This window comes from Sander lucioperca, chromosome 11 (assembly GCF_008315115.2).
Source record: "Sander lucioperca isolate FBNREF2018 chromosome 11, SLUC_FBN_1.2, whole genome shotgun sequence".
In the NCBI taxonomy this organism is placed as follows: domain Eukaryota; kingdom Metazoa; phylum Chordata; class Actinopteri; order Perciformes; family Percidae; genus Sander; species Sander lucioperca.
In genome coordinates this window covers 31935086-31954093 of record NC_050183.1, presented here as the reverse complement: position 1 = coordinate 31954093, position 19008 = coordinate 31935086, and the positions used below count along the sequence as shown (strand labels likewise).

The following is a 19008-nucleotide window of genomic DNA, read 5'->3' as shown; positions in this document are numbered from 1 at the left end:
ACACACACACAGTGCTAACTCAACAGATATAAACCTACCGCAGCTAGTATGTAAACAAATCACACGCGGCTGTGTTCATGGCTGATTTAGTCACGTAGACAGGTCCTGGCAGCTGTTAGTTATAGCGTTCAGCAACCGTTAAGCAGAACTAAATTAATATTATTATTACTGGTAAAGTTACCTAGTACTGGACATTTTCTCACCAGTTCCCAACTCCCAACATGCACACACACACATACATCTGTGCAACTGTCATTGTACTGTAACTGACCTACGTCAGCGTTGCATTATCTCATCCCATCTCACCAACAGTTTAATTCTTACTCGCACATCCAAACGTAGTCAGAGAACGGCCTCATCTTCTTTCGGATCGCATGAATGTTCCCCAAACAGCAGTCGCGTCCTCTCAAACTGCGCTGCTTTCATGGACGTCAGTACATTTGTTCTGTAATGCTGTCATAAATCAGCCACTCACAAACCTTGCTGTTGTCTCCAATTGTCCACTTTGTATTAAAACGTCTTCTTTTACTTTTCTTTGACTCATCCTCATCTTTTTGTTGGTTGTTCGTTTAAGCTGGCCTCTTTACCCCAGTAATGTGCCGCCACATTTTTACCTAAAATCCAATGAAATGGCGGACTTCGTTGAAATGTAAAAGAACAACAATTGCAAAAAAAACTTCATGAGTCACTCAATTCTCATTGGCTACCTGCCGATGTGGCAGGTAGATTGACAGTGTTACCCACCAATTGCAAAATTCACCCACATATGGCGCGTGGTCGGGTGTTAATTTCAGGCCCTGCCCTGGACACTATCCATTATATCCCAAGGTTAATGAGTAATTGTGTTAAATAATCGTGATTTCAATATTGACCAAAATAATCGTGATTATTATTTTTTCCATAATCGAGCAGCCCTAGCTTAGCGCCACCCAAGACGATTGGGATTGGTTTAAAGAAATGCCAATAAATCAGAGCACGTTTTTCTCCCATCCTGGAATGCTGTGTGGACTAGCCAGACCCTCCTTACCTTTAACAACTGCCTTTGGCCTGAGTTGGATTATAATATTTACAAGTTGGAAACTGGTAAATATGGTATCTCCATCAACATGAACTCGTCCTTAAAAAGGACAGCGATTACTTTCCAATTTTGTTATTATTTTTATTTTGTTATTATGAGCTCAAACATATATGTTGTCATGATGACATGCAATACAGTAAAAGCAAATATGATTAAAACAATGTATTAGTTCAGACACAAATCCTACGTACAAATGTAATATATTGCTGAGAAGATATTCAGTTGCATATGGCAGAAGTACGGTAAACATTCCATCAAATCTTCATGTCATTACATGTTCGTATTCATGCCATCTTACACATGCCAGTGGATATGTACTCTGTTGAGTTACATCTGCACAGTTGCAGTGATTACACAGGAGCATTTCATCTGGAAGCATTTGAATTTGTGTTTACCTCTGGGCCTCATTTTGTTTCCTGTTGCTTTTACGGAGCGTCCCCATGGTTTTGCTCCCTGCAGCAAAAGGCTGAATCCAAAAACACCTCTGCTCGTTGTCTCTGCTGTTGGTTTGATAAGTCGTCTACACTGGCAGAGGGAGAGGATACCAAAGTTGTTGCAACAGCCCGAGGGCATCTCTCAGGGTTTGCTCAGAGAAATCTAAAGCACCTGGATCTCTTTGATCATAACCTCATCCTCAAGGAAGCAACAATCTACTCCATGTTGGCATGGTACCTTTCATCTGACAAACTCTCCCTCACCCATATTCGTCCCTGGAAAGATTGAATGGTCAAATCACTTCAAGATTGCATCTTATTTTAGCTCTTCTCAAAGCTAGCTTTCATCTCGCTGCTTGCTGTAAAAAAAAAAAAAAAACAGGACAGTTGGATGTTCCCGCCTCCATTGTTAAAAAACCTAAATCATTTAAAGTTACTTCAAACAGAAGAATGAAAGGACATATTGTTATTGAAAATAATCGTGTAAATACTGGATGTTCCTGTAATAACCTCAATTACAACATTAACTCACTCCATGCAAGAGGATGATGGAAAGAGATGACATTTGCAATCAGCTCAATGATGATTAGTTTATAAGTTAGGGGAATGGGAGAGACTGGGGTTTAGATTTTTTTTTTTTGGCCCTGATTCTTGCTTTGGCAGCCAATGAAGGATGCCAGGACACCATACTGAAAGCAAGCTGGATTACATGAACTTAAAACCTCCCGGTACAGTGTGTTCAATATACATCGGGACTTGTTTCAAAAAGTAAATTCAGGTAATTCCATCAGGTAAATTCAGGTAATTCCATCAAATGCCAATACAAAAATTGGCAAATACATTGCCAATTTTATCCTAACCTCACCTCATTACTGCTAAACTTCAGCGCAAAACAAAAAGACGCATCCGCTAAACAAAAAGACGCATCCGCTGTATCCTGCTGGATGTATCCCACTACAGCAAAAAATATGTATTTATGTAATACTTGAGAGCACATATACACATACAGAAAATGGTAAAATGTCATACAGCTCATATAGAGAATTCATATACTTTATCATATCTCATAAGATAAATCATATTGTGTGAAAATACACCATATATATATATTTGAAGTTCATCCCCTGTACTCCTCCTCATCATCATCATAACTACCATGGTTGTTCTTTTCATCAACATAATCATCCTAATTTTTAGGACGCGAGTGCCGACAGCGGCGAAGGCCCTATTGGAATTGAAGGAATTATTTTCTCGCGCAATGAATTGTCTTTTTGGGGACCTTATCATACTCAATAACTCACAAAACTTTGCACACGAATCAGGCCTGGTGAATAATTTGATATTTTAAATGTTTCGTAGATAGGCGTGAAAAAATGCCTCGCTAGCGCCCCCTTCAAAATAAAAAAAATTGAGCCCCTGCAGTACGTTTGACATAGACTCACGAAATCTGGTACACAATTGTAGCATGTCAAGATGTACAAAAAAGCTCATTGGAGTAATAGTGTGATTTTGGCCATTTCCACATGTCGTACTTTAACGAACTCCTCCTAGAGATTTCATCCAATCGACTTCAAATTTGGTCTGTGCCATCTTAAGACGTTAAAGATGAAATATTATTAAAAGAAAAACTTTTCGTCATAGGACCTGGCTGTGGGGGGCGGCCATTTGGTGTGTTTCGCCAACAAAAGAGGAAGTGGGTATAACTTGAGTGTACATTGACCAATCAACTCAAAAATTTTAAGGATTCATAAGAGTCCAACCCTGAGGACATCTAGAGACAGATATTTACTCAAAGTCATAGCGCCCCCTAGTGGCAACAGGAAGTAGACCTAAAAGTCAAGGTGCTATACTTTAACGAACTCCTCCTTGAGGTTTTATTCATCCGATCGACTTCAAATTTGGTCTGTGTCATCTAAAGACCTCAACGATGAAAAGTTATTAAAAACAAAACTTTTCGTCCTATGGTGTGTGCGTGGTGGCCATTTTGAGCATTTATCGATGAACGAAGAAGTTGTTGTAACTTGAGTGTACATTGTCATATCTGCCCAAACTTTCTAACAATTGATAAGAGTCCAGGCCTGAGGTCATCTATAGGCCAAACTTGACTTTTGGTCATAGTGCCCCCTGCTGGCAACAGAAAATCAGCCTTATATGACAAACATCATCCAATTTACATGAAACTTATAATGTGTGGTCTACCAGTGATACTGAGCATAGATCCATAGTTGTTGTCAGCATCATCTTCACAACCATAAGACCATGAGCCTTATCATCTATGTATTTATCAACATCAATGTCATTTTAACATCATCATCATTATGGTTTTCTGCAGTCATCATTATTGTCAATATTGTCATCACTGTAATAAGCTAACACTATTATTATTATTATTATTATTATTATCTTTTAAAACATTACCAGTATGGTTGTTGCCGTCATCATCACCATCATGGCTGACACCCTCATAATATCAACATTATCTTCATTGGCATGCTGATGATTATGTTTCTCACACACACACACACACACACACACACACACACACACACACACACACACACACACACACACCTTCACACCTCTTTCATCTCTAAGCATTCACAAGGAAGTGGAAGTGGAGGGCACCCACTTTTTTTGTTTTTACCAGAGTAGTTTTATTATTTTAATACAGTATTTGAATAAGATAAGCCATAATTTCATCAAAGTAATCCTAGCAATGCAAACAATTTAAAGGCATAATTGAGCCACCTATACAACAGTGTTTGTTACTGTGATCAAGTTCCTTCTGAGTAGAATTCTTTTTCCTGCGGTGTATACATTCTTTTGTCTAGCCCCTGGGTTCTGAGTACTACTTCACAACTTTCAGACACAAACACTCAATCTTTATGCCTCTCTTACTCTTGGAACAACTGAATATCTTTTTATTCTATTGTCTCGGAGGAAACACTTTTCTATTTTCTTGCTTGGTTAATTTTGAATTCCGAATAGACTTACTGATCTCTCTCTGGACCTGAGTCCCTCAGTAGTAAAACATCAGTGGGATTAACGACGTGTGCTGCTGCATGCACTGATGGAGATAGTTAGGAAGCAAGATGAAACGCGTTATCTCGGAGATGCAGAACATGAAAGTGAAACCTTGTTTTGGACGTGGGTTTCAGCGTGTTGTTAGATTTCTCCAAGTCTTCTTATTCTTTTTGCGCACAATCCAACCCATATTAGAATCACATCAAGGGCTAAAGCTTTACAATACAGCCCTCCCTTCTTCCACTCTAATCAGCCATATGTAACACATTTTAACATGAGTAATTCTGCTACTAACAGCATGCACCATTCTCCTCACCTTGGCATCATATTTGACAGATGCAACTACACATTCAAAAATATTCCTATGTTAATAGAAACACACCTCCTGCCTTGTTGCAGGATATGTAAATCCAGTATGACAACTGATCATCGACCGCATTTAGCTACTGCCTTATTACACTGTAATTTATGGAAATGACTGAGCTGTAATTTAAAAGCTGAATCAACATCCTGTCCTTCACAACGCTTTAAATTATTTAAAAAGACAAATGTCCCATTCAGGTTTTAGTTCTGTTTAATATCTCAGTGCTCACATGCATTTATATTCACAAAATCAAGGCAAATATTTCCCTACAGCTAAACAACTATGAAGTGCTTACCTGAATCTAAATTAAAGTTTCAATATAGCAGTTTTTTTTTTCAATTTTTCATAAAATTGTCCAAACCTAATATGCAATTTTTTTATTAGATTTTCTTCCAGATTAGTCGCACAAGTTTTACCTCGACTTGGTATGACAGTTTAGATTGCCACTCAACATTGACAGTCCATTGCCTGGAGGAAAATTAGCACTCGGCACTTTAAATATCCCGTTTCATTTACACCTATATAGATTTAAAATAGGTTAATAAATAAACAACATATTCCAATCAAAACAAACATGTCACAGCCTTCATGTACAAAAATGAATGGTTTGACGCCTCAAACTAACAAGGTCTCCATGTTAAAAAGCCAGTGTGCCAAGATTACTCAGAGAAAAAAAAAACTAAAGAGGTGGCCAAAGCCCCCTAAAGTATTGCAATTTCATCTCTTGCTGTCACCTTCAATCTGTCATCTAATCAGTCCTTCTACCTTCTCCACCTCCTCCTCTTCCTTTCTCCCCCCCCCTCCTCCAGACATTAGGGAGAGTGGAAGCCCCAAGCCAGTGATGGTTTTTATCCACGGGGGCTCCTACATGGAAGGAACTGGGAATATGTTTGATGGCAGCATCCTGGCCAGCTATGGAAATGTGATTGTCATAACTGTCAACTACCGGCTGGGCGTCCTAGGTAAGGCTCCTGCTCTAATGTGTGATACACAACCACTGTTTTTTCTTTATTTGTCCTTCCCATTTATTGGTAATTCCATTAGGTTAATCTATAGGAATTTCATTTCTCAACTTCTTTTTTTCTTTCTTTCTTTGCACCGATCTCTTTTGGTGATTAAATGTACTGCTGCTGGTATTTTCCAGTGACTTTAGCTTAGCATAACGGTTTAAACTAAGAATATTTCTTTCTTTCTTTGCATCAATCTCTTTTGGTGTTGTTATGTGTTCCTGTTGGTTACATTCCAGAGTTTAACTTAGCCTCAGTGCCAACACTAGAATTGTAAAATTTGTTCCTAAGTGCTCTTCTTCTTCTTCTTCTTCTTCTTCTTCTTCTTCTTCTTCTTCTTCTTCTTTTCTTGCTTTCTTTTGGTAATTCTGTGTACTGCTGTTTCGATATTCAAGATAGAGAAGAGAGCTTAGTTTAGCATTCTTTAACATGAATCTGAGCTCTTATTTTGTTACATTGGTCTTTGCTCTTGTTAATAACTGGTTCATACTGATTTCTGCGGCTTATATCTGTTTTTACTGCTTTGTTGATTATATTTCAGACATTGATATCCAAAGGCTGGATTTGAATCAAATTACATTCTTAAAAAAAAGGTGTAAATTGTCTTCCTTCACCGTCTGTCAAGCAGATTATTATATAATATTGTCCATTGCAGTGTGTGACGGTACAAACAGATATTGTTTGAAATATTGTGGGCATGATGCTACCAACCCATTTTATCTTAAAAAGATACACACATTTGTCAGATGTTAAGGATATACTAACATTGATGTTGTGATGTAATAGGTCAGCTTTTATTTTGATGATGACACTGGGATTTGACCCAGTTACCACATTATCTGCATCTACTCTCCCCATCTCCTTTTTTAAACTTAGCAGCCTTATAATGGCAATGTCTTCTCTGATCTTCAGTCCCTTCTCTTTTTTTCCTTAGTTTCTCATCAGTGTAATTCCTAAATCTTTTTTTCCTTTTAATGGATGTCACAGCTTTACCCAGAGGCCAGGTATATATTGCGACACATGACGGAAACAAAGGTTCTCTGCCTCCGTCCTAAATGAGATTGTGCTGTCATTTGTTTGGATGGAAGGAACGGATTCCATTTCCACGTTATTTTGGTTTCTGGGGGTTTTCTCTCTATTGTATTAAACTGTACCAGAACAAAGATATAGAGCAATATCCGCCTTTCACTCAACTAGAAACCGTTCATCTGAGGGCATATGTTTGTGTGTGTGCATATATTTGTATGTGTGTGTGTGGAATGAGCATAAAGGCTTAAAGGCAATTCTTTGAGATGTTGCTGGCAGATACAGAACATGACACACAACATTAATGTTCTCTGCAGGTGGTCTGAAATGCCCTGATCTCTTTTACATGACTTATAGTTATTTTGTTTAAATTTAAAATAGTGAATATCAGTGAGAAAGCCTTATGTTTTCTTGCATGTAATCTAATGAAACACAGTGATATTAAGTTTTCTGACAGATATAAATTAGGTGATAGAAACTTAAACTAAGTAGATTCCAGCAGAGCAATTGTGGTTCACGTCTCTTGGAGATATAACTGTCAGTCAGCCACTGGATGGACAACCCCCCTTGGCAACCTTCAAGCCCTGCCAAAACCACAAAATCGAACTTTAAACAATGCATTCCATCATCTGCAGTTACCAATCATTCATTCCTTTTTAATACCCACTTATTCCTTTTCAGGGTCGTGAGGGGGCAGGAGACTATCCCAGTGTGCAGGATAAACACATGCATCAACTACTGTATGCAGATGTTGATACAGTACTGCAAAAATACTAATACATACGTTCCCAACTATTGACGTTTCTCAAGTCCACATTACGAAACCTTTATGTGTAATGAGCTGAGATTCAAATCCTGGACCTTCCTGTTGTGAGACAGCATTGCTAACCTCTGAGCCAATTAATACTCACTTTACACAAAATGCCCTTTTCTATAGCTAAATGTCTAGGAGCAGTATACAGCAATGATGGCAGACATTTGACAGACATGAATGAACAGCAATTTATAAATGAATTGTCATTAACCAAATATACCAATTATGCATTTGCTGGTTCCAGCTTCTAATATGTGACAATGCTGGATGCAAGACTGTTGGCTTGACAACAAAAGCTAATTAAATATTTCAAGTAGTTTTCACATTTTACAGGGTTAATAATCAATGAATTACTATAATGATTGATATATAAATATAATTGATAATAATTCAAATAATAATAACATAATTATCAATTGTAGCCCTATAACCAGGCAACAGTTATGATATTTCTTTGGGGAAATACTGTTAAATACTGAAATGTCAGATTCAATTTGTTTTGTTTCAGATATAATATTTACCAATTACATCTTCCCATTACATGTTAGATACATCAGAGGGCAACAGTGGAAGAAAATGCCAAAAAGACAAGCAAAGGATAAACAATACAAAGCAAAACAACAATCAGTCAATCACATGTTCTAACTTTTAATTATTTTTAAGGTACCAGGATCCTTCTCTCATTCTCTCTCTCTGTTTCTGATGTGTGGGCTCTTAACTGCTGCAGGCCTCCTGGTGTTGAGGGAAACTGTATCCCCGCTGGTTAACATGAGGCGCCGCTGTTTGCGCTCAGATTAGACTCTATGTGTTTGTGTTTACCCCCCTGGCAACGGACAAAAGCATACAGCTTTACCTCACCAAACATGTGATGGTGTGTATGTGTGTGTGTGTGTGTGTGTGTGTGTGTGTGTGTGTGTGTGTGTGTGTGTGTGAGAGTGACAAGGAGAGAGTTGATACTCAGCTACAGTAGGTGTAAGACTCATAACTGCTGGGCTTTCCAGTCAGTCATCTACTTTTTAGTTTGGAAGTAAGGGAGTTCAGTAATACCTTCACTGCCAAAAATACCCATCTTAACAAAACTAGTATTAAGTAAAGTAAAACATCTACATGTTTCATTTATTCCCAAACATTTTTGCACTACTTATTTTGAGATTTGTCATTGGTTCTCAAAGTATGTAAAATTGTGCTGGAGCCATGTAGATCTACCATGACATTTTAGCTCTTAATTTATTTTCGCATGAAAGAAACCGAACTGTGAATTGATTGTGCAACATATATTATGACCTCACCTTTGTGAACGTGCGAGTTCTACAAATATAGACAGTAGTACAAGCTTTTTTCTTTTTACTTTGGTCCCTATACGGGGAAAAAAAAACCCAAAGTAGCCATGTGTGGCATGTCATAATCCAGCAGCACCTTCAATCAAGGTCCATATCCATTTAGTAAGGTTCATACCAAATGCAGGTTTTTGTACTGGATGAATGTGCATTCACAACACATTCTCACTCCCATCGCATAATATACGGACGCTTGGTCAGGTGCCTTTGGCGTTGTTATTGACGCTAAAAGTCTCTTTTAGCGCCATATCTAAACAAGCTTTATTTGTTATTTGTTTGGTCGGGACTATTGGCGTCACTTTTGACTTTAGGTTAAAGAAAATATTGTGGGTGGGCTTATAAAAGGTACGTTTCTGTGACACACGGGACAAGAACGGGACAGTTGGGTTTAGGAAAAAAAAGAAGGGGACAGTTGGGTTTAGGAAAAGAAGAAAGCGAGAGTTGGGTTTAGGAAACATGAGACACAGGACACGAACCCCGGTCTCCGGGGTGAAAGTCCTGTGTTGTTTGACCCATCTACCACCCCAACCAACCTCCCTACGCGGAATTTCGGGCTTTCATACTACTCACAGCCACTGCCCAATCATCCGTATTTTACGAGTTCGGAGTTAGAAAAATATGAAAAAAAGAATAAAATAAAGCCCATACAGAGTTTTAGAGAGAGCTATCATAACAAAAACTGTTTTTCTCCATATGCTTAATGAATAGACCAACAAGTGAGGTATTATACCTGACAATGTAACATTTATGTGTCATGTTGAACATTAATGTTGTTTAATTAATCAGCACATGGAGTGTGTGGGTTTAACATTTGGTGTGGACTTCGAGGGACCCCTGTAGAGCTTACTTGAAACAGACCCCACACCACATTTTGTAGTGGACCCAAGAGTGGTTTGCTGAACCCACAGTTCAATAACTACTTTCACACACAAACAACCAAAAATACAGAATTACTTTTGAAAACAACCTTGGGTCTACCCTCTCTAATTGTCCCACTCACAACCCAGGCAGATGGCATGTTTTCTAAAAGCCTCCAGGGCCAGACCAGGGTTGAACAAAGCTTGGAGAATGAATGAAAGAATTCAGTGAGTCCTATCCACAAAGAACCGCAAGGTATTACACATATCAAAAGGACATTACGATCTTTGACTAAAAGACTAGAAAGCAGTGTGTTAACACCTTCCTTCATTTATAACTTTCAGCTGTCTCCCAGACTCATAATTATGTTCTCCAGCCAGCCAGTTAGCCTCAGTTGGTTAAAGTGTGCGGTTGACCTTACCCAGCCAGCCATTGCAGCACCTGCTCGCTTGGAGATGCTGCTCTGCTGACAGAACTCCCTACTGTCGCACCAGTGATTTTTCTTCTTGGCTTAGTGTGTGTTTGTTAGTCTGTGAGAACAAGTGCTTTGTAGGAAGCCATCAGTGGCTTTAAATATGCAGAGCTGCTGACGCGAAGCTGTATTTATTGTTTAAGGGCCTTGGCTACAATGGATTTGGCCATGGGGCACGTATATAGTATGCTACTGTCAGTGTGTGTCCACTGGTGTGTATGAATGTGTGTGTTGAATGAATTAGGAGTTCCTCCAGTGTGCAGATGGGGTGTTAATGGAACACATGGTATAATGCTGTCAAAGTGTCATAATTAAAGGTGGCATGTATGTATTGTCTTCAGTATCTCACTCCTCCTTGGTTTAAAATGGGACATTCTTCTGTAGGGTTGGCTTTGTTTTACTTAACACCTCAACTACTTAGGAAACTAAGTACTATGTCATCCAGGTACAGTAATAATATATTAAGACAAGTAGGAGAAGATGCATTTCTGAGGGGCACTGGAACACCTGGCTATCCTTAACTCGCAAATTTATATAACATGAAAGTAATTGTTGAGCAACCAGAAATATATGAAAATTAGCAGTTTAATACCTAGAAGATTCAAATAAGAATAGGTCTACTGCTCCAACATGCACCATAGTGGTGTTCTGACATACACAAAACCACAAAAGTTGATTGCAACTGCCAATACATGAAACCAGTACATACACAGAGCTTGTTTGTTGTACCTCCAAACAGCGGACTGTGCCTTTAAGGCCAGGCCCTTAGTGTTGAGTTTGTTCCGGCCCAGCCAAAACCTTTAATCATGCTGATTGATGAGGTGCATTTCCCTGACTCAAACCTTCTCCAAATACCCCTTCCATTCCAGCTATACATCAGCCATTCAGCCAATTCATCAAGCCTCTGATTGTTTTAAGATATACCTGGCCAGTAAAATATCCATTTCTCTGCACGGCACTGCTTCTCTAACTGCACTGCTTTCAGCACCACGATCACATCTAAAAGTCCTGGCTTGAGAAAAGACCATGCAGGAAACTGAGCAGCAAACAGGCAGAGGCAGAAAACAAAATGCAAGTGAAGATGTCTCAAAAGCAATGTAATTAGATTAAAAAGCTAGAGTTCTTGTGTATGTACTTGTGGGTTATTGATGTTTTATAAGTTAAAAATTAAAATAACAGCAATTTTATAAAAAGAAATGCTCAAACATTAGCTTTATCATTATCTCACTGGGTGTCAGTGGAGTCATTTAGTGTCCCACGATGGTCCAAATGTGGAGAAATTTCACAGCATGTATCATTTTTCAGCATGCATTGCACACTCTGAAACACATACATCAGATGTAGCGTGCATGGCTTTAATTGTATCCAAATTAGCACTGCATGTGTTTGCCTGAGAAACATTTCCTCTCACACAGGCGGTATCTTTCCAAAATATTACGCCCTCTGCCTCTCTCTCTCTGGCTCATATATCTTCTTTCGTTTTCTGCCTCTACATTAATTGGGCATTCATTTTTCAGTTATTTTTGTCCTGCTGGCTTAGTGTTAAGGACTAGTATTTTCATGCTTATTATTTTTTTTATCCCTGAAACAAATACCCCAATGATTTGGGTTTATTACTCTTTTTGTACCTCTGTGCCATTTCTCCTCTCCCCTCTGCATCCATCCTTGCTAGTAACCCTGACACAGCTCGCTCAGAAACTCATGGACTGCGTCTGACCCTTAAACAAAGTGTTTCACTTGAGTCTTTATTAGAGGCTAATGATTATTTTCCCTCCAAACATCAGGATTCAAATAATCACTATTTCTCCTTGTACCATTTTTGGGATCAGCTTTGACCTAACCTGATGAATGCAGACTTTTTTCAAAGTTGTGCGTATGCTTACAAGGTGTAAATACTGCAGCCTTCAGTGGTAAAGATACTGTTTAGACACAAGGAAGTCACTGAGACAATTATTGTCTGTTATAATGTATTTTATTTGGGATAATTACATGCCAGATGTGACAAGAAATCAAATGGATTTCTCCACAATTCACAATCATCCCAAAAATGAAGCTAAAAAGTATCAGGTAACTTACAGTAAGATATCTGAAGGAGTGAAAATAACGTCCAACTTGTTCAGTCTCCTCATAAAAAGATACCAGAAGAAGAAAATGTGATATTAACCTGAAGTAACCTTTACAATAATACTGGTGATAAAGGCTTCACATCTTGGTTGTTGTTCAGTTTATGTATTAAAATGATACATGTACGGCAAATGTACTGTATACATGTTAAAAACTATTAACATGTATAGGTACCGTGGCTATTTAGCTTTTCATGAAGCCATTCAGTATACCAAACTGTTTTTATCATCGAGGCTTTGCTGTGTTCTTATGTTCCTGTTTTTGCACCCAAGACATTCAATGTCGACAGGCTTTACGTGTGTGTGTGTGTGTGTGTGTGTGTGTGTGTGTGTGTGTCTAAATGTATCATCAGCAAACCGTTGCCATGCTGCTTGGATGTTCTCTCCTGTAAATTAGCCAAGTGAAGCTCAAACATTTCCTCAGCTATTTTAGGGCAGAGAGAGCTTTGATCAGTGGACATGCTGCATTGAGACATGCTGTAATATTTGCTGCAATATTTCCCACTTTCACTGTACCGAAATGCCAAAATCCCATTATTACTGGGTGAGAAGACCGAGTTCAAGATATTTGAAATCTCTACCAAGTATGCCTACAGATAGTCAGCTAGAGAGAATATGTCCTTCAAGTTCAAAGAAGTCCCAATGTTTAGTCCATTCATCATAATAAAGTACACACATATGAGCTGTTTTATGAGATGTTGCAGTTGAATGAAACCTTGGACCGAACAGAGACAGATAACTTATCGTTTTTTACAGATAAGATTTATTGTAAAATTGGTCCAAATTTGACATTTGATTAGCATGCTGTCTGTTCCAGTCAGTATGTTCCATATTTGACATGATTGTATTACATTTTAAACTGAATGGTTGGAATAAGAGCTTTTATTTAGCTTTTGAATTCCACTACATACTGTTGATATTATGTTATCATCAGTCAGTTCTGAGTGTGTAATTTTATTTAAACATGGCTAATGACAGCTGAAATGTGGGAGATATCAGCTAATAGCAGGTTCATTTCAAATTTGTATAACATATAACAGTTGGACCAAGTTAACCACACTCAGTGTTGTTATCTTGAAGCTTAAACCACCAGGACTGTATCCACCATGTATGGCACTGTCCTGTCATTATGGGGTAGTAATCTCCTGGCCATTGTGTGGTTCTTTCAGTCTGCCATTGCTCGTTTTTTTTGTGTCCTGCTAAGTTGGCTCAGTGTTGTTGGCATATTAATTTATTCAGTGAATGGGCTGCAATGCCAGTGTAAGCTATGCTAATATAATGGTGATCTGGCAACAGGGCGGTTGGCATGGCAAGGTTTACAGCAGCTTTGCCGATGCATCAGGAATTGGATTAATCTAACCGAGGCCGGGACAACAGATGACCATCTCAGCAAGCTCCACAGCGCCAAGTGTCTCTAGGCACAACTTTTGCCACAGGCCACCAACCCACTACAATGCACACATTAATATGAATATTTCATGTATTACGTGTTATACATGGTCATGTCCACTCTTTGATTTGATTTTGAGAGTTTGAAACACATTGTGCGCCACAATTTTTCATTTGAGTACAAATTAGTAGTTTCACAAAACAAACATGGAGAGGATGCCTACAGAGGTTGAACTTTTTGTAAAGAGTAAGGTCCTTCTTCTTTAACATGAAACAGCCCCAAAATTGCTATTGCCAAACCCACTGTATTTCAATAAACAGTAATTTTATTATCATAAAACACACTTTATTGAAACACTTTACTGTTCCAACAATCACCACTCTGGTTTGGTTGAAATAAACGTATAATATGCTGGCTCTATACAGACTAAAAGTTTTGTTTATTTAAATGGAGTTTGGAGAATTTTGGGGCTGTTTCTGGTTAAACACCTTAACATATCACTAATCTAGTGGTAAATGTTAGAATTACCAATTATTTTTGGACAGACCTTTTACTGTAAATCTACCTTCAGCCCAGTCTGCCAAAGTGTCATTAAAGGCGAAGCTTTTAAATTTCATACATTATGACTTATACTTATATGCTTTTATAGTTTTACATTCAAGTCACTGTACCCACTTGGTTAAGGTTGGAGAAAGATCATGGCCATGGATAAATAATAAATACAAAGGCTAAATTATAATAATAATATTTTCATTAATAATAATAAACCAAACTGGGCAAAATGAGATGCAGTAATAATTCTAATAATTAAGACACAAAATGCTCTGTTACACCAAAAGGGGTCAAATGAAACCAGCCACACACTTGCATGTGCATGCTTTCTATCCCTGACAAGCTCTGAACTAACAATTAAACACTCTCCTTTCTTATACTCTTCTGCCATGTTTTTGGCCTACTAGAATAAATTCTCTTTCTCTTTCTTTGTCCTGCTCTTAATGGGTAACTACCGTTTTTTTTCAACCTGGATCCTATTTTCCTATGTTTTTGTGTCTAAGTGACTGATGGGAAGAACACTCTTTGAAACTGGTCCAGTATTAAGCAAGATTGCTGCAGTCGGCAGCGGTGAAACAAGCTACAATGTAAGTTAATATTGTGATTGTCCAGCTTGTATTTACCTTCACAAAAATGCTTGTTTTGACACTGACAGGCTCAGATATTCTAAGTGTCTGACAACATAGGAAAGGATTTCTAAGGAAGTCGACCTTTCTGTTAAAGAGTAAGATCCTTTTTTTAAACATAAAAACATCCGCAAAATTGCATTCGCTAAACCCACCAGACTCCATGTAAATAAACACTAATTTTAGCATCGTAAAATAGACTTCATTCAAAGTCGACAGAAGCAAAATAAAACTGTGAAAAGCTGTTTCGGGTCGTCTTTCCACTTTTATAACCATCACAACTCTAGTTTTGGTTGAAATAAACACATAGTTTACCAATTTACATGTGAAAATATGTTGGCTCTATACATGCTAAAAGTATTGTTTTTTTCTGGTGGGTTTATCGCTAGCGACTGTTTCTGGTTAAACAGGAAGGTCTCAAAGAGGTTTTAAAGGTCTACCTCTGAAGGGATCCTTTCCATAATGTTGTCAGACACTTAGAATATTAATCTGAGCCTGTCAGTTACAAAACAAGCACTTTTGTGAAGGTAAATACAAGCTGGACAATTGCCCTATTAACTTACATTGTAGCTTGTTTCTCTAATGCAGACTGCAGCGATCTGGCTTAATACTGGAACAATTTCAAAGATTGTTGTTCCCATCAATCACTCAGATATAAAAACATAGTAAAATAGGGTCCAGGTTGAATAAAAACTGTAGGTACCCTTTAACAATGACCTAAGTACTAAAAATACTAACACCAACTAAACAAACTGAGGAAAACATTTTTTTTCTAAAAAAAACTACTAATACTACTAATCTGATATATGCTAACTAAAGTGCAGAATGTGCCTGTTGTGAATCTGTTGCATTTCATTCGGTGAAAGCCTCTCTCATCTGTTTTAATTGGTATCATAAATTGTCGCACTGTTTTCCTTCCTAAAGATTTATCTGTGTGAACCTAACTTAAACCAATGCCCCTTTATATATTCTTGTGTGTCTCATTAAACCTTTAGAACATTGTGAACTGAACCCAGCTTCGTGTCGCATCTCCTAACTACTCTCAGAGTCAAGTCACTGAGGTCAAGCCAGTCGATGAAGCTGATGGCTTCCAAGATTACATTTTGCCCAGTGCGTTCCGCCTCTTTTGCTCTTCACACGGACTGTTCACCTGCATGCAACCAAATCAAATGTGATTGTAGTCTCAAACGTACTACAAACGGAAGCTATCTGTAAATAGAGATTACTGGAAAACTGACTGATGATAACATACACTATGTAGTGCATTTCAAAAGCTAAATAAAATCTTTAATACAATTATCATATCAAATAAGGAACATACAGACTGAAACAGACTAACAGTATGCTAATCAAATGGTCAAATTTTGGCAAATTTGACAATTTATGTTATCTGTAACAGTGCCTAGAACTGCAAATGTTAGAATTACTTTTGAGCTTTGTGTTTCTTCTACTTCTACTTATGTAATTTACCATTATTTGCCTGGTAATGCCTGAAAACGCATACAGCTAGATAAGTAACCATTAAATATACTAGGAAAATCATATTGACTCAAATTCAACCAAGACACATTAAAAACTGAGTTGCTGCAATTACAATATTTCTGCATTTTGTATTGCCAATACCCATTATTCAGTATGAGCTTTCAGATTGAGTCAGTTTTTGTTTTTGTTTTTAACCCCCTTCCCTTTTGTTTAATTTCTTGCTTTTCTTTACACCATCATTTCCTTTGCATGTATTTTGTCTGCTCTCCCTCCATCTAATCAACAATCAAATGTCAAATGTCAAATCAAATGTGTTGTGAGAATTGTAAGATAGTTTGCTAGGTAATAATTAATAATAGGGTTGGTATGATTGGATTCTAAAACCCAATGCTGTTAGTTTTGTATTGGTGTAACAGATAAACTAATTCTCATCAATGGGTTCATAAGATATCGTACGAAAACCTATGCACAATAATTTGTATGATGAATTATGAAATTACAGTGACCATCGTGACAGCGGTCATGACAGGTCCCCTTAAGTAGTACTTCTGGGACACGTACACTTGTTTCTTGAGTGAAAGTTCTGTGTTTTCCTCTTAACTTCTATAGGGACATGAAGACCACTCCCCTGCTTGAAAGTCCTGTGTTTTGGGACCCATTCACCATCCACCCCAAAGGGGCCAGCTGATTGGCTAGAGGTTGGATAAAAGCTGATTGGCTGGGCAGGGGAGCAGTAGGCAGTTGGAGAGAAGGGTTGAGAAAAAAAATTAGATTACATCCCTCCACACCGAGTTATTACTAGGCACCTCATTACAAACTGTATGTGTAGCAATCTGTGTGTGTGTGTGTGTGTGTGTGTGTGTGTGTGTGTGTGTACCAAACCCCTGGGGCAGTGTTATTTATTGATCAAAGCGTTGGCCTCTGCTTGTGTGTGAATGCAAGCTTGAGCATGAGTGTATGTGTGCGCATGTGTGAGTGCAATGGGGCTAGTACAGCAGATGGACACATGTAGCAGTAGGATCAAAGTGTGTGGTGTGTAACACCTCTGATCACTGTAAACTACATCTGTAGGGGAGTGGACCCAGTCCAGTCTCTGAACAACTGTCTATCTGTCTGATGATATTTTTAAAAATCTTAATTTGATTTTCCACACAGATAACTGTCTCATTCTTTTCTATCCACTGGTCTGATGTAGTTCCAGGTATACCTGGTTTTGATCTGTTCAGATTCTCAGGCTGTCAGCCTCTCTGCAGCCCACTGAGGAGCTATTAGTCTGCACCAAATAAAACAACAAGAAGAAGACAGAGAGACTAAGGGAGAGAACGATGAAGAGAAAATGTGATTTAAGACTCGACGGGGTTCGTACGCCCTGCACGACACAAGCCATCTGATTGGTTATCAGCACGAGCCACAAATCTGCCGTCGCCATATTTTTAGAGGTCAGAAAAGAGCGTCTTGCTGAGACACCAGGCAGCCAGGGAGGGAGTGTGTGTAAGACTGTAAAAGAGATAAATGCTGTATGAATGCATTTGAGGGTTAGGCCTATATTAGTTTGGTCAATATGTGGCTTTTATTAAATATGAGATATTGGCAAGTCATAGCTTCTGTGTCTAAACTAATCATACCACACGCAAGAATTCTAAAATGGTTAGCATTCAATCTAAAAAATTTTGTTGAACATATTCCAGGGCTTTGCAGAATCATCCAATATCAATGTTGTTGTCTAAGAGTTGTAATGATCAGTCTGAAACAGCACGCTCATTTCTCTGAAACAACTCTGATTTACTATTTTCTAGGGGATGGCTGCATTGAAAGCTTAACATTTGTGGAGCGTTTGCAGAGCAGATGCTGCAGCATTACGCTTCAAATATAATTAATAAAACTGGCTACTCTGGGCGTGACAGCAGCACGTAAGGATTGCGTATTCTCTGCTTAGTGTAACAGGAAAAAAACAAAACTGGTAAGTATGGCCCCTAGATAATATGAGTATAAGATCAATGCTCCAGGGGCTGATTGGAGGCCATTTTTAAAAATGCCAATACAAGTACAGTATTACCCCTAAAAACAGATGCCTATCAACATTGCCAACACCAACATTAACCACTGCCAAATCATTGGTTAATGCTTTGGCATTAAACTCACTTCAATCCAACATCAATGTGTGTTTGTGTTGCCACACGTGTGGGAGTGTGTTGTATGTGTTGGGAAAGAGTGAGAGATGACTTGTTGTTTTTTGGCCAGCAGATGGTAAGGATGAAGATCATGTCATAATTAAAAAGCATTGCTACTCTCACCTTGTTCACTTCTGTCTGTGAACACTATAGACTACGGATGTATTATTCAATATCTCCTAATTTAGAAATCAAAAATATGAGTGTTTTGTGTGTCCTTTTCTAAAACAGCATTGAATGGGACACTAAA

The 19008-nt window shown here is 38.2% G+C and overlaps 1 protein-coding gene across 2 annotated transcripts in view; it reads left to right on the top strand.

Annotated features, from left to right (window-relative positions):
• nlgn1 (neuroligin 1) overlaps positions 1–19008 on the top strand; it is a 412586-nt gene that overhangs the window by 172067 nt on the left and 221511 nt on the right. For both annotated transcript variants that reach the window (XM_036007130.1, XM_031311671.2), the window contains one exon: positions 5710–5862. In XM_036007130.1, coding sequence (XP_035863023.1) covers positions 5710–5862 — 153 coding nt within the window. The remainder of the gene's footprint in view (positions 1–5709; positions 5863–19008) is intronic.